Source organism: Lolium perenne, chromosome 3, assembly GCF_019359855.2.
Source record: "Lolium perenne isolate Kyuss_39 chromosome 3, Kyuss_2.0, whole genome shotgun sequence".
Classification (NCBI taxonomy): domain Eukaryota; kingdom Viridiplantae; phylum Streptophyta; class Magnoliopsida; order Poales; family Poaceae; genus Lolium; species Lolium perenne.
This window is the reverse complement of record NC_067246.2, coordinates 198,541,174-198,568,168: the sequence shown is the minus strand read 5'-3', so window position 1 is coordinate 198,568,168 and position 26,995 is coordinate 198,541,174. Positions and strand designations below refer to the sequence as shown.

Sequence of the window (26,995 nt, the reverse complement as noted above, 5' to 3'; positions counted from 1 at the left end):
GGCGGCCAACCAGGCAGCAAGCGAGGGGCAATCTCGTCCAAGCACGGAAATCAAAGCACCCATTTCCGCCCGCTGGATTCATATTCATTCATGGTCATGGCAAACAACAAAAACAAGGAAGCACACCACCTCCACCCGTCGTCCTCTTCCTTTCTCTCTCTCTCCCTCCATTCCCCTCCCGGACCGCGAGCTCGGACCCCGAGAGGAGGAGGAGAGAGAGAGAGAGGGAGAGAGCGGGAGCCCTAGCCCTGCCCGTCGTCGCTAGGGTTAGGGTCTCCCCGCCCCACCCCCACACAGTCTTCCGCCCTCCCTTCGTCGTCGCCTCACGCGATCCGGCGCCCTGCGGCGTGTGCGCGCTTTCGGCCTCGTCGGCGCGGCGCGAGCAAATGCCGTCTGTCTGACCGTTGATTTGGAAGGTGCTGTTGTTTTCGCCTCCTGCGGAGGGGAGTGGCCGACAGGCGCGGCCTTGTTTGAAGAAATTCCGCCCGAGATCCGGCGAAGATGCAGCAGGATCAGCGCAAGAAGGTGGGCTCCTGCTTATTTCGAACATTTTCTGTGTGCATCCATTCCTCCGTACCTGAGCTCTGCCGCCGCGGCGATTCTTTTTCTATGGAGAATGCTTAATTTGCTTTGATTTGCCCCCTCTGCCCGTCCAAAAGCTCTTGTCTTCCTATTCTGCTCGGCACGATTTCTTGTTTCTTCTGAAAGGACACGTATCGCTCCTGTAGTTCTGGCGTTCCGCCGTGCTGTCATTCTTATTCCTGTTATTTTAGTGGCGTGTCAATTCGCAAGTTTGAATTTTCTGTTTTTATTCCCAGAAAAGGCCAGTATTTTCGGCCTAATTCCGCTCTCTGCTGAGCCGTTTCCCCGATCTTCTCCCTCTCCAATCTGGTATGACCATGTCATTGCGTTCCCGCCTTCATGATCTCCGCCTGCACCCTGCAGTATATTCTTCTACATGTTCCATGCGTTTTATGCAATCCCATCACATCCCGCAGTCTTCCTTCCATATTTGGGAAAAAAGGTCAAATTTGGTGCTCCTTGCTATAACAGGGTGAATTTCGGGCAACTCACATGCAAAAAAGTTGACCGCGTTCCGTCACCTCCAGAGGCCGCCCGCCCGCGCAAAGACGCAGCGGCCGTTGCTTTTCCCTGTCGGTGGGCAACGCTGTTGCCTTTCCTTGTGGGGCTCTCTCCCGATCTGTGCACGACCACTCGACTTCACAATTCTTGCGTGCGAGGATTCCATTTCGCCAGAGATTGCTTCCAGACCTTGCTTCCAAAGCTTTTTTTCTTCTTCTTATCATTCTGCCGACAAAACAGTTGAATTTTGCACCTATACTGCTTGCTGTAGTTTTTCAACGATCAAGTGTCTTCCATTAAAAAGTATCGGGAGATCTGCCATCATTTCCGCGACCCACCACCTAGCCTGCCATCTCTGGTTTGCTCCATCGACAGCGTGGCATTAATTGTTTGTATATGATGATTGGGTGAACTGATGGTCCAATGATCATTCCTGTATGCCACTTGTGAGCTTCTAACGAGCTTCCATTTACAGATTGCGAAAGTTACCTAACACAATGTCTGCAATTATTCCAGAGTTCCGCAGAGGCCGAGTTTTTCACGGAGTATGGCGACGCAAGTCGATACAAGATCCAGGAAATCGTTGGCAAGGGCAGCTACGGTGTCGTGTGCTCTGCAATAGATGTCCACACCGGAGAGAAAGTGGCGATAAAGAAGATACATGATATCTTTGAGCACATCTCTGATGCTGCGCGGATTCTCCGTGAGATCAAGCTTCTGAGGCTCCTAAGACATCCTGACATTGTTGAGATAAAGCATATCATGCTACCGCCATCGAGAAGAGACTTCAAAGATATATATGTTGTTTTCGAGCTCATGGAGTCTGATCTCCACCAAGTTATAAAGGCCAACGATGACTTGACCAAGGAGCATTACCAGTTCTTTCTTTACCAGTTACTCCGGGCTCTCAAGTACATTCACACTGGTAGGTAACATCGCTATAATTGTCCAGTTAGATTTACTAGCTATCTAGCCCTCTGTTTATGGTTGCAGTATGTAAAGTATTTCTAGCATATCATTTTCCATATACCAATATTAGATTAGCTGAAGTTCCTAAATTTGTAGCCGTAAACTTGAACCAACTACTGTCATACTGGTTGGCTAGGGGGAAAGAGGTTATAAATATATGCCCTCAGCTTGAATCCCAAATGCGCACTGAAATAGTTTCTTTGTAGGTATGCATTAGGGAATGCACATCAGATCAGGTTTGCTTACATATAGAGTGCATTGTTCTTGTTTTCTCATCACTTATAGAGTTTTTAGATTAAATATTTTGCTCGCATTTTCTCATATTTGCTGGAAATGATACTCCTGTGTGATGGTAGTCTTCTTAACAACTAACTATCAAGGACTATCAACAAAATTTGGATAAACATCATGTGCAGACATGCTCCTTTTTCTGCCTGTACTCTTTGCTGATACTATGACCATATGTAACTGCAGCTAACGTTTACCACCGGGACCTAAAGCCAAAGAATATATTGGCAAATTCCAACTGCAAACTGAAAATTTGTGATTTTGGATTGGCACGAGTTGCATTCAACGATACCCCGACAACAATCTTTTGGACGGTATGTTCAAATATTCAACTTATTAATTTTCTATCGCCCTTTACATTTCTGACTTGTTGCATGTGAGCTGATCATGATGACGTCTCTTTGTTCCATTGCACCCCAGGACTATGTTGCAACAAGATGGTATAGAGCTCCAGAGCTCTGCGGTTCTTTCTTTTCAAAGGTAAGCTTCCCTCCATTGTAGCAGTCTCTTGGTTGATTTTTTTTTTTTGCTCAAACACTGAGCGGGCAGCCTGGCACAACAGAAGACCGATTGTGCTACACTTCTATATCATGCATCTTTGCTTACCATCAATCGAACTATAAATCGACTCATTCTTCTTCGATGACTGGTCCATTAGCCTTTTCAAATCTTGTTTAAGCTGTGGCATAATACCTCATTCCTCCTACAATTTTTTTAGTATGATTACCTTCTGTTAAATCAACCTCTTGGAGCAGATGTTTTAATATTTCCCTGTGGAAAGCTAATTTAAGCTGTAAACTATTGCGTTCAATTTTGTTTACTCGTGTCCTTTTCACATAGTTGATCATGCGTTCAGTGCATAAACATAAAGTTGATCTGTTTTCCTGTTGATCTACGCTCCAGTGAATTCTGACTTATTGTTCTTCGGTGAGCTGTTAAAAATAATATGATTTGAAGATTTGCTAAAAAATGTCAGGCATCGTTATATTGATTATTCTTAAGGGACATTATCATGATGCTTGTACTAATAACACTAGTAAATGACTTTGTTACTCATGCATGTTTTAAATGTTGTCTCGGTTTTTTATTAACGCAAATGCTCTGTTATTCCCCAAAAAAATTGCAGTATACACCAGCTATTGATGTCTGGAGCATCGGATGCATCTTTGCTGAGGTTTTGACAGGGAAACCTTTGTTTCCTGGTAAAAATGTTGTGCATCAGTTAGATTTGATGACAGATCTTCTGGGCACACCATCCATGTATACAATTTCTCGGGTATGATACTGGTTTTATTTGGGAAGCCTTTTGTAGTCTATTTATTTGGTAGGTGTTATCCATGTCACTGAAGGTTGAAACTGATAATTTCTTCCTTTTCAGGTCCGGAACGAGAAAGCAAGGAGGTATCTGAGCAGCATGAGAAAGAAAGAGCCAATTCCATTTTCGCATAAGTTCCCTAATGCAGATCCTTTGGCCTTAGACCTTTTGCAAAGGCTTTTAGCATTCGATCCGAAGGACCGTCCAACCGCTGAAGAGGTAACTGCATTGTTAGTGTTCTACAGTCTTATTTATCTCAAAAGCAGTGTTCTCTATTTTTGAGTTAATTGAGGTTCATAAAGTGACATTTATTTGGATACTCGTTGCTTTTTTCAGTCACTGTCTCATCCCTACTTCAAAGGGCTTGCCAAGATTGAGAGAGAACCATCCTGCCAACCAATCACAAAAATGGAGTTCGAGTTTGAGCGTAGAAGAGTAACAAAAGATGATATAAGGGAGCTTATCTTTCGTGAGATACTGGAATACCATCCACAATTGCTCAAAGACTACACCAATGGCACTGAGAGGACAACCTTTCTATACCCAAGGTTTCAGCAACAATACTCTTGGAAATATATGGTGCTTTTGCACATGTTTTCCCTTTGTTTTCATTGTATCTTTGCTGTCTACTGACAGCGACACTTCTTTACCCGTGTTTATACAGTGCCGTTGATCAATTCAGGAAGCAATTTGCTCATCTCGAAGAAAATACTGAAAATGGCCCTGTAGTTCCCATGGATAGAAAGCACACCTCTCTTCCTAGGTAACTTTTAAACGCTCCATGATGTTTACATTTCTCTATCTTTTGTTATACTAGCAGCAGGAGTTCAAAACAGCTTGGTCCAGGTCACAGTTTGGAACTTTGCCGCAATTCAATTCATCCAATGACAATGTTGAAATGGGCCTATGCTGACGTGACACAAGGAAAACATTTTGGACTTCAGTGTCTGTAGCTAAGATGTCAAATTGAATGTGCCTATTGCCGTGCTCTTGCAGGACTTGAGAGCTTAGCGACATGAAACTTGTTTGGTGAATTTTTCTAGATAGAAACAGGACAACACAAATCATTTTTTCCTAGAGCTGAAATTATGTGTAAGCCACCCCCAACTGTTTTTGACAATGCCCAAAGGGAAAAAAATAAACAGAAATAACTCAATGATTATTTTAGAAACATTGTCCTAGTTCCTAACCAAATACCATCTTTAAACTCATATTTGTAAAAAAACATAAAAATATGGCAAAACTAAGGGGTACAAATAACTCAGATGCTCACATCCTTTTAGTTGATTTCTGCGCATTCATGCAGGATAATAGTATCAAATTCTCTTTGCAGTCTCCTGGCTGGACATCTAGATCTTGTGAATGGAATCGTGAATCATTTGCCAACGTTTTGCAGGTCTACTATAGTTCACTCAGCTCCAATTCATGGCAAGGAACAACCCCGTATTGGCCCATCACGGGATAAACCTTTGTCTGAGGAGTCTTATAGAAATTCTCGAGATTCAGAAATATATTCTGCCAATCTCCAGAGGACCTCACAGGCTCCACAAAGAGTGCCAACAGGTGCTTTTAGTTATGCTTAACATGCATGCTTGGATGATACTAGCTTAATCTAACCATGTAATGCCTCTTAATTTTGCAGCAAGACCTGGAAGAGTTGTTGGTCCAGTTCAGCCTTATGAAAATGGTGGCATCAATGATCCATATGACCCACGAAGAGTGGTAATGAACTCAGGCTATCCTCCCCAGCAACAAATCCCACAAACATACGGTTATTATCAGACGCCAGCAAAGTCAGCTTGCTCTGAGCCGTTGCAGGCTGAAAGGTATACGCTGCACCAGCAGGCCTATGCTTGTGCAAACAGTTCAACTGTGCCCGATGTTGCTCTAGATATGAGAGCACCCCCTTTCCATCAATCATCAGGGCCGAAAAGGGGTTCTTCCGATCGGTTGTCAGCAGAGACAAATCTATACACGAGATCCCTTAACGGCATTGCTGCAACTACATCAGGAGTGGCGGCAAGTGCTCACAGAAAGGTCAGCGTTGTTCCCTATGGCATGTCGCAGATGTATTAGTGGTCAAAATCATGATACATCTGACATGCCTTTCTGGAGCTATGCTGCTGGCCAGTGGCGAAACAGTGAGAAACAAACAACGTATCAAGCTAGGGTGGATGCGGCGAAGTTCACAGTGCAGGGCAGCCCAGGGTTCATGATATTTGCAGTGTTGCCCTGCTTCTTGTATTCCCTGTCTGATAAGGATGCACATCCAACCGTGTTCAACTTCTTCGCCCTGTTTGGGCCATCAGCTTGTATCTGCCTGTGTGCCCTTTCGCCACAATGGAAGGGGGTAGTCCAGTGGCCTGTAATCTGAGCAATTTAGGCGCCAAATATTTTTCTAGAGTGAGGAGACAGAAGGGAAAGGAAGGAATACTAACCCGTTTGCGGTTGGATAGAGATGTTTGTCATCAATGTGCAACTTCAGAAAGATATAAACTTACAGAACACACAGTTGCTTGGCTTCCGGTGTTTGTTTTGGGTGGAATATTTACCTGTCATGTGGGTCTGAAAATGAAGTGATAAAACTGGATTAGAATTGATAAATAATAATAACGTACAGTAACTGGTCAAATCAGTGGTAACTTTCCAAACTCAGGTAACTAAATTTGAGGTGCATATTTGGCCGTTGGACTTCAATACATAGGAACATGGTCATCCAGGGGGTTTAAATTGCAATTAGTGCATATGTTGGACTGGCTTGACCACGGTTTAACTTGTGGCCACTCCTTGGCTAAACCCTAAAGCCAAAAGATGTTGCCCTAACTATCTTCCCAATTACGAAGACAACCAATGTAAATGTGAAAAGGGGCCCTCTTGGACAATGTTTCAACATAAATACATTGGCGGGAATCAAAAAACGAGACCAACCCAGGCACTAGCACCCGTTGGGTTTTCTTTATAGAAGAAAACTCCGTGAGCCCCGGGTTGCTCTCAAGACTCGAACCCGGGTGGTTGGCTTGCACTCCCGCACGACTAACCAACAGAGCGGCGCTCTGTTCTCTACATTGGCGGGAATCAACATACAAAAACTCATGAAGTTTTTTCCCCCAAGGATGATGTTGCCCAAGGTGCATCTCAACGACGCAACAACAAACACCATCACTTGGAAACTCGCTGCTTTTAGGTCATACTCTGCTGTTTGGTCCTATTATGCCTAGTTCGAGGACGTCATTACAATGACGATGAGACCAGTCATTTGGAGCAATTGGGCGTCCCTAAATGCAAATTTTATGTGCTAATCATTTTTCAAGATAAAGTATGGGCTGCTGAGCAACATGGGTGGCTTTTGCCAGCTATGTAGTAGAGCCAGGAAACACCTGCTCACCTCCTCTTTGGATGTTGTATATCGCTCCACATACGGGGTATGATTCGTGCTTATCTCGGTCTTGTGAACATGAACATCAACTCTTGGGCCAAATTCAACTCGGTCAAGGAATGGCGGTCCTTCATTATTCATCTTTATGGTGCTTGAAGAAAGGTCATGACATTGTTGGTCATGTTAATATCTTGGGAAATGTGGAATTAAAGAAACGAGAGATTCTTTGGTAATAATTTATCCTTGCCCTCAACCATAGTTGCAAGATTAAGCATGAAGCTATGGGATGGGGTATCTCTTGGGCAAAACATTGAGTTCAATCATGTCACGGGAGTTTAGTCTTTGCTTGTTTCCCTTTCCTTCGTACAACTAATGTACATTTTGAACCTCCGTAGTTAATGAAATGAGGCAAAACTTTTTGCTCTGTATTTTTTTTAAAAAAATATAACACCTGTATGAGGAACAGGGTTGATAACACAGGGATGAGAAGCAGGGTGGAACACATCATCTTAGAGAGAACTGTTGGCCTGATGCTGGAGATAATGGAGGTGAATAGAAAGATGGCCAAGATGTCCAATTACAAGGCCATGCTGCTGGGAGTGATAGCTCTTCTTGTTGTGTCTGTGATGCTAGCTGTGCCCTTCTCTTTTGACAGTTGATGCTAGCTGTGCTAGCTAAGTAGTTCGCTGTCGTTGGCTTGAAATGCAGGAGTTTTTTTTTTTATCTCAAGTGCAGGAGTTTCTGGTTGTAATGCAGGTGGTACTGGTGCTATGTTTAGGGGCAATTTAGGCCTGGTTCTGTGACTAATTAGTATGCTGTGACTACTGTATGCAATGCAATGGTAATATTTGCTAATATAAATGTTCAGTACTCAATGAAATGCTAAATATTATGCAATCTACCAGCATGATTCTTGAGCGTGAATGGATCATTATCATCACCATACCGAATTTTGCAACTATGATGTACATGTAGATAGGGATCGGGATGGCAGCACCACAAAAAATTCTCATCGGTGAAAGCTTCATGTATAGTTAGCTGGTCGGTGCTGCATCAGTGGTCCCTTTGAGCAAAATTGGATTCAGATCACTTTATTCATTACTATAGTTTATGTACAAGGATCTGCGGACACACAAAGCCGAAAAAAATACATATACAAACCACGGTGACGTACGACTGTAGTTTATGCTTGCTATTTGTAACAGCCAACATAACATAAATGGTGAATGTGGGTCCTATACCTAATTTTCCAAGAATGGCGCGCACCATATACTCGGTGGAAGTTCACTGGCAGGATCAGTGCTACATGATAATCATGCATCTAAATCTAATCCTGCTGTTGGATGCTGTGAAAAGTTTTTGAGATTAGTGGCCTTACATCCTCTGCATCTACAAGGGTCTCGAGGAACGGGAGTAACTCAACTAATTCCTGGTCACAGGGGTCATCAAACCAGCTCTTTATAGGTATACCATTATCCACTTGTAACTGGAAAACCTGAAAGAAGGGAGGCTTTAGTTACAATAGATCTATAAGAGTATTCAAGAATTGTAAAGCTCTATTGAAGGGTCAACACAACAGTTTTGATTCAAAAGGAAACAACTACAAGCTTGCAAATCACAGATCATAGACCTACATATTCAAACTACTAGATGGAAAGCTAAAAACTACGAGCAGAAACTTTTCTGCCTGTGGAGATTAAAAGCATAAACCTAATATTTTGGAAGGAATGTTACCTGAGGCGTATTGTCGATAATTGCAACTTTCGCCAAGTGGACTCCAAGAATTGTCAGGTCTTTTGTATAGCTACCATCAGAGAATATACATGACTCACGATAAAGTCGTTGTGAGATCAATTTTCCTTCAGGGTCCAGTCTATCTATTATCTGCTCGGCATAGATTTTCTGACTAGCTGTGAAAATGACAAGCTCAAACATCTGAGCTACCTTCTCAAGGAACATCTTCAGGTGGGGCCTTTGCCTTACATAGACTGTATGGTCTTTCATATTGAAGAAAACTTGAATGCTGAAATCAGCTATATCACAGTGATCTAATGTTGAATGGACAAGAGTCTCTGCATAAGAAAAATGGTTAGACCATCTTAGATAAAGATATCAATCATGGTAAGAATGTTTATATCATAACTGAATTTTACTTTTCGTTCAGAAAGCTGAATTTTATAATCCTGAAGATAATGCTTCCTAATTCATGAAAATTTTCCTTTGCTTCAAGGTGTTATATAACAGTTTATCATAAACTTTCTTGCCGTTTCCAGCCGACGTAATCTGAAGATCTATAAACTTTGTTTTCCAAAATATATATAAAAAAATTCTCTGCCTTGTACACCTAGGTTGCCTGGATACGACGATACGGATACGGATACCACGATACGCCGATACGTCGATTCTCCAAAAACACGGATACGGGGATACGTTTGTATACATATAATTATTAATAACATATATACAAATTACTGATTTTTTTACCAGAAAAACTACCAAATAGGAGTACATGTAGGTTGTTTGCATAAAAGCTTCACAACTCCAGCGCTCTCTTACTCGCTTCTCCACCTAGCTCTGAAGTAACGGTGTAGTTTCTTCTATTTTTTTTTGGAAAATCAGCTGCTATGTACGTGATAGGTATCCGTAGGTATCCGATACGTATCCGTGTATCCGGCAGTATCCGATACGGATACGTGAGTTTTCTGAAGTATCCGTGCAACATAGTTGTACACCACTAAGCAGACAGGATGGCAGCATATACTTAAGTCACAATTACTATAAGAAAGAAACATTCAGAAGTTTAGTTTAATGATGCCAAGTAATTGCCTGCTTACCATCCAGATCAAGCACAAGAGTGACATGCTTTGTTCTCACTGGTGATTTGCGTAGACGGTAAGGTGAGTCAACATCCATTAAATCAGGCAGACCTCTAGAGTGTAGCTTTTCATCAACATATTCAGTTCCTATCACACCATGAGAGGCAGAAGTACTTTCGGTTTCTGAATCCGATGGTTTCATCTGAAGGTACAAGGATGTGTCATCAGGGTCTATTGTAATGTCGTCGGCTGGAGCCTTATTGGTCGTGTTATTTGGTTCCTCTGTATCATTGAGAGATAGGAGTGCCACAGGCCGCTCTACCAAGTCAATAATGTTCATACAATCATGAGAGGAAGTACTGACATCATTTGTGAATCCCATGATGCTATCAAATTGTACATCAGAAAAGCTTTCTGAGAAATAGAAGTCCAGAACATCCCAAACTTGCAGTTCGGTTGTATTACTGTAGCCTTCATCATTGCCACTAAGAATCAGCTGAAGGAACTCAGTGCTTTCATCCATTGCTGCAACCATAGATCAAGAAAATAAAAGGATCAGCACATTCATCTACCAAATAGTATTACATAGAAAGATAAGAACTGGATAGCATGATCAAGACAAACAGCAAAATATGTATATGCTGTAGCAACATATAGTAATACTATACAATGCTGGAAATGCAGGGATATATGAAACCTAAAATCAAAATGCTGCAGTAATTCAGCAACTGACAAGATTGGAAGAGTTGAAAGCCATATTACCTGTAGCATTGTAGTTCACATCTTTGAACTGAATATCACTGTAGATTGGATTAGCTGATAGGATGGTTTCAAGGCCAGATGACGACGGAATGGATATTGGAACCTACAGATATTAAATAGTAGTTTGAATATTCCACACTCCAGAATTCATAACTTGACAGAAATAGCAGTTCTTCCAAGCAGAGGAAATGGATAATGCTTTTTAGATTTGCAAAAAGTGGTTGAAAACCATTATCTGGGTTAACTTGTGTTGAGATAGTGCGCTATATCTAAGCAGAGTGCTCGGAACTAGAGAGCAGAAAGCTGGTAGTAGTCAGGGAGTTGACACTCAAACATTACTTTATGTATTTAAAGCGTATCATGAATTAGTGTCATTCTACGAACTACTGAAAAATTAAAGTTGCAGGAAACAATCATAGTTAAGGAGTACAGATTTGTTATTTCCAGTCCAATCACATAGCATTAGCAATCATGGTTTCATGAAGATCACAGTGTGAAATATGAACCAAAGGCATTTGCTTGTGAGAACTAGAGAATATCAACCAAAGTACCAAACACCGAGAAGTTATGGTATGAGATGCAGAGACCAGAAGCAGAATTATGCATTTTTTAAATCAGGAACCAAATTTCAATTAACGAAAATAGAAGGCTAATCACCATAGATCTCGAACCGCATGACAAGAACGACAGTGGCAGTAAATCGGTGGCTGCTGTGTCGGATTCACCCTGCACCAAGCTGACTTCAGCGATTGCAATGTCTCCCCCTGATACTTCAGTAGTAGAGCAGACTGCAAACGAACAATTAATCAAATTGCAGTGCAAATGAACAATAAATCGGTGGAGTTATAACACAAGCAAATGTCTGGGCGTTCTAAAACAGAAGGTAATTGGAGAATTTGGTGCTGGGGAGAGGCGCACATATATATACCAGTATTCTAATCTTTCATCTTTGTGCGCAGCACATATCTCGCCCAGTATTTCATTTCTATAGAAGGTTTGTTTCATAGACGTTTGTTAACTTTATTGTGAAAAAAGTATCTTGGCGTTTGTTAACTTTATACGTTGATTCATATATGAAGGATTAACATGCATTGACATAACACTAACAGGTGTGGTGTACTGGAACCGATAACTCTGTATCCGAGGAAGTGTATGTGCTCAAATAATCGGCCCTGTGCAGGTGTGTTCTAAGCGGAAAATTCTGGATCCACTGAGAGGGAAAAGATGAAACGAGTATAATTAATTAACTCAGGATGGAAAGTATGCAGACTTTACCATTTTGCTGGCCTGTTAGCGTTGACCCCACCGCCGCTTGTTCGAATGCAGCCTCTCGAAACTGTGAGTCTTCCAGAATTTCAGGTGTGCTGTAGAATGCATGAAACTCCTGCGCCCCTAAACAGTCGGTGCTTAACATTTTATTGATCCTTAATGCAGTTCATATGCAAAAAGCATGCCGAAAGTACTGCAGATCCAGTAGGTAGGAAAAGGCCAACTGTTGAGACATTTGATATCACTGAATAATATTAGTGGAGAAAAGTGAAGCCAGTAGAAATCTAGGGTCTAGTGTAGTGGAAACAGCATGCTTTAGTAGAGTAGTAGTAGTTCTTAAGAAACTAAGAGCAGCCAAGCATTATTTTTTTACAAAGGAAAATCTTTTATCAACAAAACTGTAGCTAAATACTACTTGTATATGGAGTCCCATACAACAAAAGATGCAACTCATGCATACAGCAAGCGAATTGACCAGCCAAACAGGCTCTGATAATTTGATAGTATGTCCATAAATCTAAGAACGCATATCAAGCAAACACCATCGAAAGTTCTCCATTTCTAAATAGTTCTGTTTAAAACTTTGCCCAGTAGTACAAATCTTCCTTCCATGATCCATCTTGGTTCACAGGAACTCCCCACATCACATGAGAAAAAAAAGGCTCGGTTGGCCCGTTCCCCCCCTTAAGTAATCGAGCTTAATTAGTAGAGCAGAAATCCAGCGACCAAGCTATGATTCCGATGACACAGATAGTTCTGTTGGGCCCAAAACTGGCTTAAACTCACAGAATCAGCTCACGGACCACCGGACTAGAATTCGCAAATCACAGCATACTTTGACTGTTTGACCCAACAGCAAGAGCAAGAGCTGAATCAAACTAATACAGAAAGGTTGCACTAAGTTACGGCAGGCAAACTTATCCGCCCTGAATTAAACAAGACCCATATAAATCACACACAAACGAGAGAAGAGAAAACCAGCGGATACTAATCCAAGGATGAATTAAGCTTATGAAATCCCCCACCACCAAAGCAGAGCAGGAGAGGAGACGTACCGAGTATCGAAGCTGTCGCCGCCGTAGCCTTCTTCAGCACAGCCTCGTCGTCCTCACAAGGTCGGTCTCGCACACAAGGAGGATGGAAGCAAGCAGGCGCGCAAGGGGGAGAGGGAGGGAGGGAGAGAGAGCACAACAGGTAGGGGACAGCTCGATCGCTCGCTAATCCCGCACCACATACTCTATACGACCGATCCGCGTTCGGCAGGCCAAACCGCCGGTATCCCCCAACTCTGCCGCTGACACGTGGGACACGGCGCTCCGGACCCACCTGACAGCGGCTCAGCGAGGTTGGTTTTTGGGTCGGCGTCGCATTTCCGGGGCGGGTTGCGGCTCCCCCTTCCTCGCAACGATCATTCCCCTGTTTAGTACGCGCGACCGTACCGCTATCCGTGAGCAGTCGCTGACAGGTGAGCCCGGTGTTCGGTTGGGCCCAGGTGTCATGCAGGGAGTGGTGGTGGGTGCGTGGTTCGTGGGCCCCAGGGAGGTACACGTGGACGGCAGGGATCGCTAGCTCATCATGCCCAGCGGAGTCCACCCGTTTTGTTTATGGCGATTAGTCTCGCTTTATCTAACCGGCCCCGCGTACCGTACTCGCTGTTTGTTTCAGTCACTGACAGAGAGGGTGAGCAACGGTGGGGCCCGTTGGGAAGTGAGGTCGGTTGGGTGAGCGAGTGTGTGTGGGTTTTGGAGATTACACAGAGTTGGTGGGCTGCGCGTGGACGGCGGTTGATCCTTTGCTCCGTGTTCCTGGCCGCGCCCGGTGCTCGACGGACGCGTGGCCCGGGAGAACGTTGTACCCTGTGACCCGCGTGTTGTCTGTGCGGACGAATGCCAGCGCCGCATGTGAGGGCGCGAGGGCATCTTCAACGGGGCGACTCATCCCGCGTCTACATGGGTCGAATCGGACAAAAACGCGGTTCAGCGCGCGGATCCATCCCTAAAACGGATGGCCGCGGCGTCCGAGACGACCCAAACCCGGCCTAAATCTGGGACGAGTTTCCGTGGCCGCGGACGTCGAAGGCTGGTCGCTCGCGTCCTCCCCTTGTCCGCCCCTAACCTGCTTGTCTGTCTCCCAAAACAGAAATCCCTAGCACACATCTCCCGCCGCCAGCCAAGGACCGGCGATTTGGGAGCGGCGTTCACGCCGACCACCGTCGTCGAGACGCCGGCAAGCGGGGGCGGAAGCATAGGTCGCGGCCCCGCGCTGCTTTCGCAGCGTCGTAGCAGAGTCGGAGGACGCTGTCGCCGTCACTGTTGTCCTCTCACCGTCGCCAGACCTCCCGCCGTTCGCCGGACGCATTGGATGGCCTCCGCCTGCGATGTGTTCGATGGAATGGGCATACTAAAATTTGTCCCTTTTCATCTGTAGATCATGGTGGACAGCGGCGGCGACTACTTTTTCAAGAACTTCATTGACACGTCGTCAGACGAGGATTCCGACGATGAATTTTTCACGGAGGCTGCGCTGATCATCCACGAGCACATTATCTCGCAGATCCCCGTGCACCGGGGGTCCTTGCCGGGGCGCGCGGCCGCCTTGGACCAGCTCTTCGCCGACTACTTCCAACCCAAGGCATTGTTCACGCCGGCCATGTTTCATCGTCGTTTTCGGATGTCCAGACCGTTGTTCCGCCGGATAATGGATGGCGTCAAGCTCTACGACGACTACTTCTGCGCGAAAGTGGATGCAATTGGCAAGGTAGGCCTCTCTTCGTACCAGAAATGCACGGCAGCGATTAGGATGCTCGCATATGGCGTTGCCGGTGATTTCGTAGATGAGTACACGCGCATGAGTGAGTCTACCGACTTGGAAGTGATGTACATGTTCAGCAGAGCAGTGATCGGTTCGTTCGGAGAAGAGTACCTCCGGCAACCTAATGCAGAGGACACAACTCGTCTGTTGTCAATCAACGCTTCCAGGGGTTTTCCTGGGATGCTTGGCAGCATAGACTGCATGCACTGGGAGTGGAAGAACTGCCCCTTTGGTTGGCAGGGGGCATACAACGGTCATTCTGAGGGGTGCACAAAAATTCTTGAAGCTGTTGCTTCACAGGATACATGGATTTGGCACTCATTCTTCGGAATGGCTGGCTCGCACAATGACATCAATGTGCTGCAGTGCTCTCCGGTGTTTGATAGGCTAGCGTACAGTCAGTCCCCTGATGTGGATTTTGAGATCAATGGCCACCACTACACCAAGGGGTACTACCTTGCTGATGGTATCTATCCACCTTGGGCTACACTTGTGAAGATAATCCGAAAACCCAACTCATAGCTGATACGTCTCCAACGTATCTATAATTTCTTATGTTCCATGCTACTTTTATGATGATACTCACAAGTTTTATACACACTTTATGTCATATTTATGCATTTTCCGGCACTAACCTATTGACAAGATGCCGAAGAGCCAGTTGCTGTTTTCTGCTGTTTTTGGTTTCAGAAATCCTACAAAGGAAATATTCTCGGAATTGGACGAAATCAACGCCCAGGGTCTTATTTTTCCACGAAGCTTCCAGAAGACCGAAGGAGATACGAAGTGGGGCCACGAGGCGCCGCCACGCCAGGGTCGTGCGGCCAGGGCTGGGCCCGCGCCGCCCTGTTGTGTGGGGCCCTCGTGCCGCCCCTAAACCTACCCTTCCGCCTACTTAAAGCCTTCGTCGCGAATACCCCAGTACCGAGAGCCACGATACGGAAAAACTTCCAGAGACGCCGCCGCCGCCAATCCTATCTCGGGGGATTCAGGAGATCGCCTCCGGCACCCTGCCGGAGAGAGGAATCATCTCCCGGAGGACTCTTCATCACCATGATCGCCTCCGGATTGATGTGTGAGTAGTTCACCCCTGGACTATGGGTCCATAGCAGTAGCTAGATGGTTGTCTTCTCCTCATGTGCTATCATTGTTGGATCTTGTGAGCTACCTAACATGATCAAGATCATCTATTTGTAATGCTACATGTTGCGTTTGTTGGGATCCGATGAATATGGAATACTATGTTATGTTGATTATCAATCTATCATATATGTGTTGTTTAAGATCTTGCATGCTCTCCGTTGCTAGTAGAGGCTCTGGCCAAGTTGATACTTGTAACTCCAAGAGGGAGTATTTATGCTCGATAGTGGGTTCATGCCTCCATTTAATCTGGGACAGTGACAGAAAGTTCTAAGGTTGTGGATGTGTTGTTGCCACTAGGGATAAAACATCAATGCTTTGTCTAAGGATATTTGTGTTGATTACATTACGCACCATACTTAATGCAATTGTCTGTTGTATGCAACTTAATACTGGAAGGGGTGCGGATGCTAATGTAAGGGTATTTTACCCTTATCCATTATTTTGGTAACAATGACACCGTGCTAGAGTATTTGACCTAATACGTTTATAAGGATTATCTCAGGTATTAGGCAAAGAGACATAAATTGTGTATCAAAGGAACAAGAAGGCTAATGGAGACCCCCCCACTTCAACAACAATCAAAAAGGGGTCTACAGCAGAAATCCGGTTTGCCGCCCGGTCAGCCGGCCACACAACCGGCCAGTCCGGCGAGCAACCCGGTCAACCGGGCACCAACCGGGCGCCAACTGGGCTCCAAACCAGCGCCTAAGTGATCCGGTCTTCGGCCCGGTCTGCCGGCCTCCAGACCGGCGGGCCCGGCGTGCGGTCCGGTCGACCGGGCGCCAACCGGAGGAGCTCCTGGACGAGGCAAAGTGTCCCCCGGTCGGGATCCGGTCTACTGTCCGGCTCGGGACCGGCAGTCCGGTCTTCGGCCCGGTCCGACCGGCCTCTGCACCGGACAGTCCGGTCAGTGGTCCGGTTGACCGGGTTTGTCGGGAGAAACGATGAGGTGGCAAGTGACCAACGGCCATATTTCGAAGAACACTATAAATAGGCCTTCTCCTACCTCTGAACAGTAGGGCACTACACTACAAGCTGTTCTTGAGCTCTCTCTCTCTCTCTCTCTTACTCCATTGCTAGAAACACCAAAAGCCTCCGATCTCCCTCCTCCTCCACCCAAACTCAAATCCCTCCGGGGAAACGTTAGAGGAGGACCCGATCTACTGTTCTACCAAGCCAAATCTCATTCCCCCTTGTATTCATCGAGAAGCTTGCTTCCTAGGGTTCCTTGGAAACCCTAGGTGGGCAAGAGGAGTCTGGAAGCATCCGGGCTGTGGATTTGCTCCGGGCAAGATTGTGAAGGTTTGGAGGCTACCTCAAAGTCTACCACAAGTGAGTGAGCTATTCCTTCTTGGGATAGGCTCCGGAGAATAGGGTGAGCCTTCGTGGCGTGGGGAATCCTTCGTGGGACCTCCACCCCTCCAAACGTGACGTACCTTCTTGCAAAGGAAGGGAACACGGGAATACATCCTCGTCTCCGCGTGCTATCGGTTATCTCTAACCGAACTCCTTACTTGTGATTTAACAGCCTGTGAGAGCCTTCGTGCTCGAGTTAGTTGTATCCTCATATAGGTTGCTTCACCTAGTTTGCATTAGGCTCACCTTTATATTCCGCAAAGCCTAATATTGCAAAGAAAGAATTAAAATCTGTAGAAACCTATTCACCCCCCTCTAGGTTTACCATCTCTATACTTTCAGTTGGTATCAGAGCCTGGACTCTTATTAAGGGCTTCACCGCCTTAAGAGTGAGATGCATAAACTATTAGAGGGTCTAGATGAAGCCTCTAACCTTTCGGTTAAAGAGATGAAATCTAGATTCTTGGCATATGATGCCGAGAAGAAGAAAAAGGAGGATGAACTACAAAGCCAAATGGCAGAGATGTCTGCCATGCTTAAGAACTTGACTAGTGGGCCTCCTAGTACGGCTTCGGCCTCCCTAGGGAGCTATCGTGAAGTCAACCATGACTATCCCAAAAACACTTCACCCATGCCTCATATAAACCATAGTGGGAATGTTCCCCATTTTGATGGAACTCACTTTCCTTTTTGGAAATCTTCTATGGAATCTCATATTCGCAGCTGCAGTGTGGAGTTATGGGAGATCATTGTTCATGGATACCGGGAGCCACAAGATCCCATTCGGTTGACCTCCACCGAATTCTACAACCGTAAACTCAATGCCTCTGCACGTAACAAGATTAGGAGTGGCATCAACCGCAAGCTCCTTGATCAAGTCAATGACATAGAATCCGCTAAAGAGTTGTGGGATCGAATCATAGTACTCCAAGAGGGAACCGATTTGATCCAATCAGCTCTTTATGAGACCGCAAAGCAAGATGCCCATCAGTTCATGATCCGAGAAGGAGAATCCGTGGCCGATGCTTATGCAAGGCTAGGTGCTCTTAGAGTGAGGGTCAAGGGACTTGGAGTTGAGAAGTACAATGACGGCTTCGAGATGAATGAAGCATTCATAAAGTTCAAGGTCATTGCTATGATTGCCGTCAATCAAGAAGACACCAACCTTGCACTCAACTTGCAAATCATGACCAAGAGTGCCGATCTCAACTCCGATGATCTAGTCTCCTATGTGGCCGCCAATGAAAACATGGCCAAAGCGGGAAAGAGGCTCATGGCAATGAACCGTATTGATGAAGCCTCACACAACCATGAAGCGCCACACAACCTTGCTCTCAAAGCTAGGGCCGATCATGGAAGCAAAGAAGACTATGAAATTGAAGAAGATGAAGAGATGACTTCAACTAGTGACATTGCTACCGACTTTGCTTTCTTTGCCAAGAAGTACAAGGCAAAGTTCCCAATGCTCCTCAATGACAAGAAGAATAAGAGAACTTGCTACAATTGTGATGAAGATAGCCACTTTGCAAATGAGTGCCCTTATGAGAAAAGGGTAGACAAGCCAAGATTCATCAAAGGGGTCAAGCTAAGATTAAAGCCAAACCCAATCAACGATCGATACAAGAAGAACAAGGGAAGAGCTTTTGTTGGGGCCGAGTACTTGTCCGATGAAGAAGAGGAAGATGCGGAGAAGGAGGCCGGAGTGGCCGGTTTGGCTTTCTCTAAGCCCGGGTCACTCTTCACATATGACTACTCCAAGGATTACTCCACGGAGAATGATGTTGGCTCTTCCTTCATGGCAAGAATAACTCAAGATGATGACTCCGATGACTCTCCCTCCTCTACAATCGTTGGCTCTTGTCTTATGGCAAGGGAAAACAAGGTAATGGAACCTCCACCTTCCCTATCTAGTGTTCTTGATGATGAAAACGAAAATCAAGAAGAATTAATTGTGCTTAAGGAACTCTATGATGTTAGATGCACCCTTCGTGGTGAAGCTCTTGTCAAGTTTGATTTCTTGATGGACTCACTCAAGGAAAAGGATGAGTCCATTGAGGAGTTAGAATATCATTTGAATGAGAAGGAACAGAGATTCAATCTCCTAAGACAAGAGCTAAAAACCGAAAGGTGCATATCTCAAGGTCTTAAGCAACAAAATGAAACTTATGAACTTGATAAAGTTAAGGACCTAGAAACTATTGATAGGGCTCAATCATTGACTCAAGAGCTCAATGCCTCAAAGGAGGAGCTTGAAGTTGCTCATGCTTCTCTCACTAGGGATCTTGACCACCTTGAAAAAGCTAACAAGCTTGTTAAGGATGAGCTCAAGAAACTTGGAGAGAACCATGACCTACTCCAAGAAACCTACAAAAAGGCTCTTGGATCAATGAAGGATCCCATTGTTGTTGAAAAGCTTGCTTGTTCCTCCACTTCCTTTACTAGTGAGCATGCTAAACTTGTTGAGGAACATGTTCGTTTACAAGAGGAACTCTCTTTGCATGTTGAGACCAATGCATATCTTGAATCCTTGGTGACCAAATATGGTCTTGACTATCATCCTAACGAATCTTCTTGTGAGCAAGCATCTACTCTTGAGGAAAATGTTAGGTTAACAAAGGAACTTGCAAAGTTCACCACTGCCAAGAACAAGATGGGATTGGATGACCTCTTGAGTAAGCAAAGGTCAAACAATCAAAAGTTTGGACTTGGATATGTTCCCGAGTCCCACAAGAAGAACAACTACAAGAAGGAGAAACCCGCTCAAGATAAGAACAAGAAGGTCACTAATGTTGGCAAAGCCTCAAAGGGCAAAGCCAATAGTGGTGACCGCACGGGGCCAAACGATCACTATGCATTACTTGTTGATTACTATGGTGATGTCTATGCTAACTATGTTGGCCCTCCTAATGGCTATGCTTATAGAGAGTACTCAATTTGGGTACCAAAAGATATTGTTGCCATTGCAAAGGAACCCATTAATCGATGGGTTCCTAAATCCTCTACTTGATTTTGTAGGGGTATTCCTCCGGTGGTCCAAAATGGGTGTTTGATAGTGGATGCACCAATCATATGACCGGAGGAAGAGGTGTGCTTGATCAATTCATTGAAGATATCAACAAGAAGTCAAGCATCACCTTTGGTGACAACTCAAAGGGAAATGTACTTGGGTATGGCAAGGTAGCAATCTCTAAGGACTTGTGCCTTGAGACGGTTATGCTTGTTGAATCCCTTGGCTATAACTTACTTTCTATATATCATCTTGCCGATGCCGGTTACAATTCATATTTCACTAATTATTGTGTGAAAGTCTTTAGGAGTGACAATCTCAAATTGGTCCTTGTTGGATATGTGGAGAACAACCTTTACGTGGTTGACCTCTCGAAATAGAGCTCCTCTCCCTCCACATGTCTAATGGCGGCCAAGCATGACGAAGGTTGGTTGTGGCATCGCCGCCTTGGTCATGTTAACATGAGAAATCTTAAACAACTCCTAAAGGGTGAGCACATTGTGGGACTAACCGGCATTTCTTTTGAGAAAGATCGTGTTTGCAGTGCATGTGTAGCCGGAAAGCAACTCAAGAAGAAATATCCTATCAAGAGTATTGTTACCACATCTAGGCCTTTGGAGCTCCTTCATTTGGATCTCTTTGGTACATCACATTATGATACTCTTGGTGGGAGCAAGTATGGACTTGTCATTGTTGATGATTACTCAAGATACTCTTGGGTCTTTCTCCTTAAGTCTAAGGACGAGACCCATAGAGAGTTCATCACCTTCGCCAAGAAAGCTCAACGTATGTATGAATCCGAGATCAAGGCAATCAGGACCGACAATGGCACCGAGTTCAAGAACTACACTATGCAAGAGTTTGTTGATGATGAGGGCATCAAGCATGAGTTTTCGGCGCCATACACCCCTCAACAAAATGGTGTTGTTGAAAGGAAGAACCAAACTATCATTGAGATGGCAAGAACCATGTTGAGTGAATTCAACTCACCCCACAACTTTTGGGGAGAATCCATCTCTACGGCCGTCCACTACTCCAACCGGCTCTTCCTCTGTCCCCTCCACAACAAAACTCCATACGAGCTTCTTACCGGTAACAAGCCTAATGTCATGTACATTCGTGTCTTTGGATGCAAATGTCTTGTTAAGAACAACAAAGGAAAGCTCGGTAAATTTGAAACTAGAACCATAGAGGGTATATTTGTTGGATATGCGGAGAACTCTCACGCCTATAGATACTACAACCGGTCCACTGGGACTATTGAAGTATCTTGTGATGTGGTGTTCTTGGAGGATAATGGCTCCCAAGTGGAGCAAGTTGTTCCATGTGTTGCAGGTAATAATGTTGATCCATCTAGTGCCATCAAGCATATGGGCATTGGACACATCCGGCCCATGGAAGTTCATAATGATGATCAAGATGATGGAGTAGATGTATCAAGCATGGCTCAAGTGGAGCCTAGCTCAACTCAAGCCGAACCATCAAGTGCAACTCAAGAACCATCCTCTACTCAAGATGAGTCACGTTCCAAAGAACAAGAAGAAAACCCTCATTCCACGGAGCAAGACCATGATGATGATCAAGAAACATCCTCAACTCATGATCAAGCTCAAGTGATCCCTCGTGATCAAGCACTAGCAAGAGATGAATTCATTGATCATGAAGGAACTATTCGGAAGATCAAGGCCGCTACAAGGGCAAGTGACATGAAAGTGGATCAAGTCCTTGGTAGCATCTCAAGAGGAGTGGTAACTCGTAGACACCATGCATTACTTATCACTTATTGTCAACATCATGCTTTTGTGTCTAGTTTTGAACCACTTAAGGTACATGAAGCCTTGGTTGATCCGGATTGGGTAATTGCCATGCAAGAAGAATTGGAGTGTTTCACTCGTAATGAAGTATGGTCTCTAGTTGAGAGACCCAAGGATCATCGCATCAATGTTATTGGGACCAAATGGGTATTCAAGAACAAGCAAGATGAGAATGGCATTGTCATACGAAACAAAGCAAGGTTAGTGGCGCAAGGGTTTGCCCAAATAGAAGGTATGGATTTTGAGGATACCTTTGCGCGGCAGTCCGTCTTGAAGCTATTCGTCTTTTGCTTGCATTTGCATCTTTCCACAATTTCAAACTATATCAAATGGATGTGAAAAGTGCATTTTTGAATGGTCCCCTAAAAGAAACCGCATATGTGGCTCAACCCCCGGGTTTCGAAGACCCATGCCGACCCAACCACATGTATTTACTCCATAAGGCACTCTACGGTCTCAAGCAAGCTCCACGTGCTTGGTATGAGTTCCTTAGGGATTTCTTACTACATGATGGGTTTTGCATGGGTACGGTCGATTCCACCCTTTTCACCAAGCGGGTTAAAGGGGGTGGCCTATTTATATGTCAAATATATGTTGATGATATTATCTTTGGTGGAACTAACCCCAATCATAACAAAGCTTTTGAGCTATTGATGACTAGGAAATTTGAGATGTCCATGATGGGAGAGTTGAAGTTCTTCCTAGGCTTCCAAGTGAGGCAACTTGCAAAAGGCACCTTCATCTCTCAAGAAAAGTATGTGAAGGACATGCTCAAGAAATTCAACATGACCAATGCAAGCCCAATGAAGACACCCATGCCCGTAAAGAGGCAACTTGGCTCATGTGACGGTGAGAATGATGTGGACATAAAGGTATACCGCTCCATGATAGGATCCTTGCTCTACCTTTGTGCCTCTAGGCCGGATATCATGCTAAGTGTAGGGATGTGTGCTCGTTTTCAATCCGCTCCTAAGGAGAGTCATTTAATGGCGGTCAAACGGATTCTAAGATACCTTGTTCTCACTCCTACTCTCGGGCTATGGTATCCAAAGGGGTCAACCTTTGAACTCATTGGCTATTCGGATTCCGATTGGGCCGGTGATAAGGTTGACCGGAAGTCTACCTCCGGGGCTTGCCAATTTATTGGTTGGACATTGGTGAGTTGGTCATCCAAGAAACAAAACTCCACCGCTCTATCCACCGCCGAAGCCGAATACATATCCGCGGCATCTTGTTGCACTCAATTGTTATGGATGAAGCAAACCTTGAAAGACTATGGTGTGTCTCTTGGTACGGTGCCTCTTCTTTGTGACAATGAAAGTGCAATAAAGATCGCCAACAACCCGGTTCAACATTGTCGCACCAAACATATTGACATTCGCCATCACTTCCTACGTGATCATGTTGCCAATAAGGATATTGATCTCACTCATGTGGGAACAACCTACCAATTGGCGGATATTTTCACTAAGCCTTTGGATGAAGCCCATTTTGTTAACTTGAGAGGAGAACTTGGTATTCTTGATCCTAAAAACTTGGATTGATTAACTTCTTGCACTATATTCTTGCATTTATCTTGCTATCTAGCTTAGAGGCATAGCACATATGGGGATAGTCATCCTACCATGTCTTGGTATGATGCATACCTATATGTGCAACATAAATAGACCCAATGTCATTATATGGACCCAAGCATGTCTCTTCGAGGTCTCATGACATTTGCGCTTTCACATAGGGGGAGTAATCCCCCGCCCCTCATTGAGCCTTCATTACAACTTGATTTGACTATATAAGGCCAAATGATCTTATTGCAAAAATCATTTCAAAATGACTTATGATTCTTGATATATATTTCGAATCATGCCCATTGTTGCTATTTACATCTTGTTTGGATTTTCTCTCCAATGGGTATGCCTAGAGAACTTTGTGTTTCCAACCCCATGTCTATGCTCATCTCATCGTCATCTATCTATCTATATGTACATGTCATCATCTGAGCATTCACACACATTTACACAAAGAATAGGGGCAAAACGAGGCAAAACGAGACAAAACTGGGCAGTTAGTCCCTGGCCGGTCTCTGGCCCGGTTGGACCGGCCTCTGGGCCGGACCAGCCGGCGCTAGGTCCGGTCGACCGGGCGCCCGACCGGCCGTGCGGCCTGATATGTGTTGGGAGGGGATACCCCTTGGGGTCATCTTCCTCATTACCCCCCAACTCCCAAACCTCCATGGCCGCCGCCTCCACCACCTCCACCACGATCTAGGACCTTCCCACCAAAAGAATCCTCCCAAACTCCACCAAACCATAGATCGGGCCCCTTGGAACATCTCCACCAAAGGATTTGGTCCCTCTCAAGCTATTTTGGGAAATTTTGGAGTTCTTGGTTTTCAAGTCCTACCTAGTGTTCTTCTTGCTCTCTTGATCAAGGAGGACCATGTCTTCGGGTAATGTACTCTCCCTTCCTCCCTATTTTATAGTCCTCATCACACATTGCAATTTCTTGACAAGATTTGAGGAAATTTTAGGGTTAGGGTTAGGGTTTGTAAGTCCTCATGCCTTTAGAGTGTCTCACAACACAATGCACATACTCCACTCTATTGCTATAGTCTATATTCAAGTTTTTGAGTTTTTGCATGAATTTGTGGTAGAAAATCTGGGCAACTCCTCACAAGTCGACAGATCCGGTCACCAGCCCGGTCAACCGGCCTCTCAACCGGCCGGCCCGGCGTGCCGCCCGGTCAACCGGATTGGCAACCGGCTCGTCCGGTCTGCCGCCCGGTTGGACCGGCCTGTGCGCCAGATCGCCCATTTTTCGCACAATCTCATCAATACACTTGGATATATGCTATGCTTTTTGGCTTCCCTCTTATTGATGACATGTACACTTACCCCACTGCTATCCTCGCTCTATTCTCTCATTCACAGGTAGTTGGAGTGGTGAACCACGTGGCACCATTGCCAAGAGAGGACGGACTGCTGAGAATCCACCCCGCCGTGCTAGTGGTCGCGTACCCACTGCAGCTCATCAGACTACTGACACTGGCAGCTCGGCTGGGAGAAGAACCAAGTCAGTTGGTGGTAAGAAAAAGGATAAGCATGCCACCCAAGAGGATGATGAAATAGTGCCAGATTTCAATCTTGTGGATGCACACCGTGGTGATTGGCGGGAAGTGAGGACGGTGAATCCGTATCGCTATGAGCACCGGACATACACTGGTAGGGAAAAGTTCTTCTGGACCAAGACACAAGCAGCCCTATGGGATGGTTTCTATAATACTCAAGAGCGTATGAAGAATGGTGCTGTTGTGATGCCCAAGGCCATCAATCCTGAAGAGCTTGCCTTGCATGAAGCCACAAAATACCGCTTTGTGGTTGAAACCTTGAAGGGTATGGGACTATATGACCTTGTGTGCCTAAAGCCCGATGATGCACAAGAAGATCCCACCTATTGTCCCCTCCTAGTCCGTCAGTTCCATTGCACCGTCTTCTTCCATGATGATGCGGACCGCACCATGACTTGGATGACTGGCAGGGAGAAGTACTCCTGCACCTACACTCAGTTCTGTGCGGCCATGGGTTTTGGTGGTGGCCGTGCTCAAGGGTACAGAATTCATACTCGGCCTAAGCTCACTAGAGGTGACATCTCCTTTTGCTATCCCACTAACCCCACAGCTGGGCCTCCCACTATCTCTGGGATGTACTACTCATATCTTGTTCTTGCCAAGATGTTCCGTGAGAGTCTCATCAGCAAGTCAGGCGATACTAGTGAAGTCAGGAACTACCACCTGAATCTGATGTACTATTGCCACCCTGCCAGGATAAGGAAGATTGATGGTTGTGATCTTATTCACTGTGAACTAAAGCGTGCAGTTATGGACCGCATGACTCCCAACTATGCTCAGTATGTTCAGTGGCTCATCAACTACATTGTTCCTGCTCCTCTCAACACTCTTGATGAAAGGGTCATCATGGAACCATTCAGGTTCCCTACTCAGGACGGTCGCCCGGAAGTCCCTTCCATGATGCCCTCCAATGAGCGCCGTTCCAAGGAACACCATGATCCTGCAGCAAGCTCCAGCTACTCTCGACGCCCTCAGCGTGGTGCCGCTCGCTTCTTCTCCAGCATGTGGCAGATGTGCAAGAATACCAATGATGTTGCACATCAGAGTCTTTCTTTGAACCAGGAGACACGGAGGAGACAGAGTGAGTTCATGGCTGCACGGAATGCTCCTGTTCCTCCTTCTGGCCCTAAGATGGAGCCTGTGGTTGCACCTGCTTGGGAGATGCCTCCCATTACTGATGAGATGCTCCAGAACTTCGACCTATCCATGTATGCTCATGGTGGCCCTCCTCCTCGGACTGCTCGTGCTCCTACTCCTACTTATGATGATGGTGATGAGGATGAAGGTGATGCGGCTGCGCGCAATGATGGCGAGAGCTCCTACTCCGCCGGGCATGAGTTCTATTGATGGGTGCGACATCATCTCTCCTCTTTTCTTCGCCTTTTTGGTGTTCCGATGCCAAAGGGGGAGAAGAGAGTAGAGTCTAGGACCACGGGGTTCTTTGATTATCACAAGCCATGGGAGTTTCTTTATTTGAATCTTATATGGCTTGTGCTTATTTGCTTTGATTTCTCAAGAACCATTTGCTACTTCGAATAATTTGTGTATGGACGTGTATGGATGACTATTTGTATGCTTAATCACTCTATTAGGATAATCATGCTTTATGCTTATATATCTTGATATACTTGTCCATACCATGCTTGTTTCCTAAAGATATTGGGGGAGCTTCTCATATTCCACAAATGGTGCACTTTGCATTCAAACGCAAATTCTCCAAGTGCACACATTATGGGGGAGCTGTCGTAATATCTTATATGGAATCAAGGTTTAGAGCTTATCATAATATCTATATGTGACTCTAGCTCGGTTTGTCATTGTATACCAAAAAGGGGGAGATTGTAAGGGTATTTTACCCTTAT

At 45.2% G+C, this 26,995-nt stretch overlaps 2 protein-coding genes across 3 annotated transcripts; one reads left to right on the top strand and one right to left on the bottom strand.

Annotated features, from left to right (window-relative positions):
- The first annotated feature begins 113 nt into the window (after positions 1–113).
- LOC127343039 (mitogen-activated protein kinase 10) lies at positions 114–6,166 on the top strand. The gene is made up of 10 exons (XM_051369112.2): positions 114–525; positions 1,600–2,008; positions 2,527–2,654; positions 2,761–2,820; positions 3,467–3,616; positions 3,719–3,874; positions 3,992–4,203; positions 4,320–4,418; positions 5,052–5,218; positions 5,298–6,166. The coding sequence occupies exons 1-10, from the start codon at positions 502–504 to the stop codon at positions 5,729–5,731; spliced, it is 1,839 nt and encodes a 612-aa protein (XP_051225072.1). The 5' UTR covers positions 114–501; the 3' UTR covers positions 5,732–6,166.
- Positions 6,167–8,095: 1,929 nt separating this feature from the next.
- On the bottom strand, positions 8,096–13,072 carry LOC127343040 (uncharacterized). 2 transcript variants are annotated; one of them, XM_051369113.2, is made up of 7 exons: positions 12,934–13,072; positions 11,885–12,101; positions 11,267–11,397; positions 10,610–10,712; positions 9,866–10,372; positions 8,766–9,103; positions 8,096–8,526 (listed from the first exon to the last, which is right to left on the bottom strand). In XM_051369113.2, the coding sequence occupies exons 2-7, from the start codon at positions 12,021–12,023 to the stop codon at positions 8,359–8,361; spliced, it is 1,386 nt and encodes a 461-aa protein (XP_051225073.1). In that variant the 5' UTR covers positions 12,024–12,101; positions 12,934–13,072; the 3' UTR covers positions 8,096–8,358. The 2 variants fall into 2 exon arrangements, with proteins under 2 accessions (XP_051225073.1, XP_071684384.1); XM_071828283.1 differs by having other exon boundaries at positions 11,885–12,001; positions 12,934–12,962.
- Positions 13,073–26,995: the final 13,923 nt, after the last annotated feature.

Excerpts from the sequence above, each read along its gene's own strand:
- LOC127343040 (XM_051369113.2), bottom strand. The coding sequence starts at position 12,023 with ATGTTAAGCACCGACTGTTTAGGGGCGCAGGAGTTTCATGCATTCTAC. Across the intron at positions 11,398-11,884 it reads GCTAACAGGCCAGCAAAATG|TCTGCTCTACTACTGAAGTA; the intron begins GTAAAGTCTGCA and ends GTTCGTTTGCAG. Across the intron at positions 10,373-10,609 it reads TGTGAACTACAATGCTACAG|CAATGGATGAAAGCACTGAG; the intron begins GTAATATGGCTT and ends CTATGGTTGCAG.
- LOC127343039 (XM_051369112.2), top strand. The coding sequence starts at position 502 with ATGCAGCAGGATCAGCGCAAGAAG. Across the intron at positions 2,009-2,526 it reads TCTCAAGTACATTCACACTG|CTAACGTTTACCACCGGGAC; the intron begins GTAGGTAACATC and ends ATGTAACTGCAG. Across the intron at positions 3,617-3,718 it reads CCATGTATACAATTTCTCGG|GTCCGGAACGAGAAAGCAAG; the intron begins GTATGATACTGG and ends CTTCCTTTTCAG.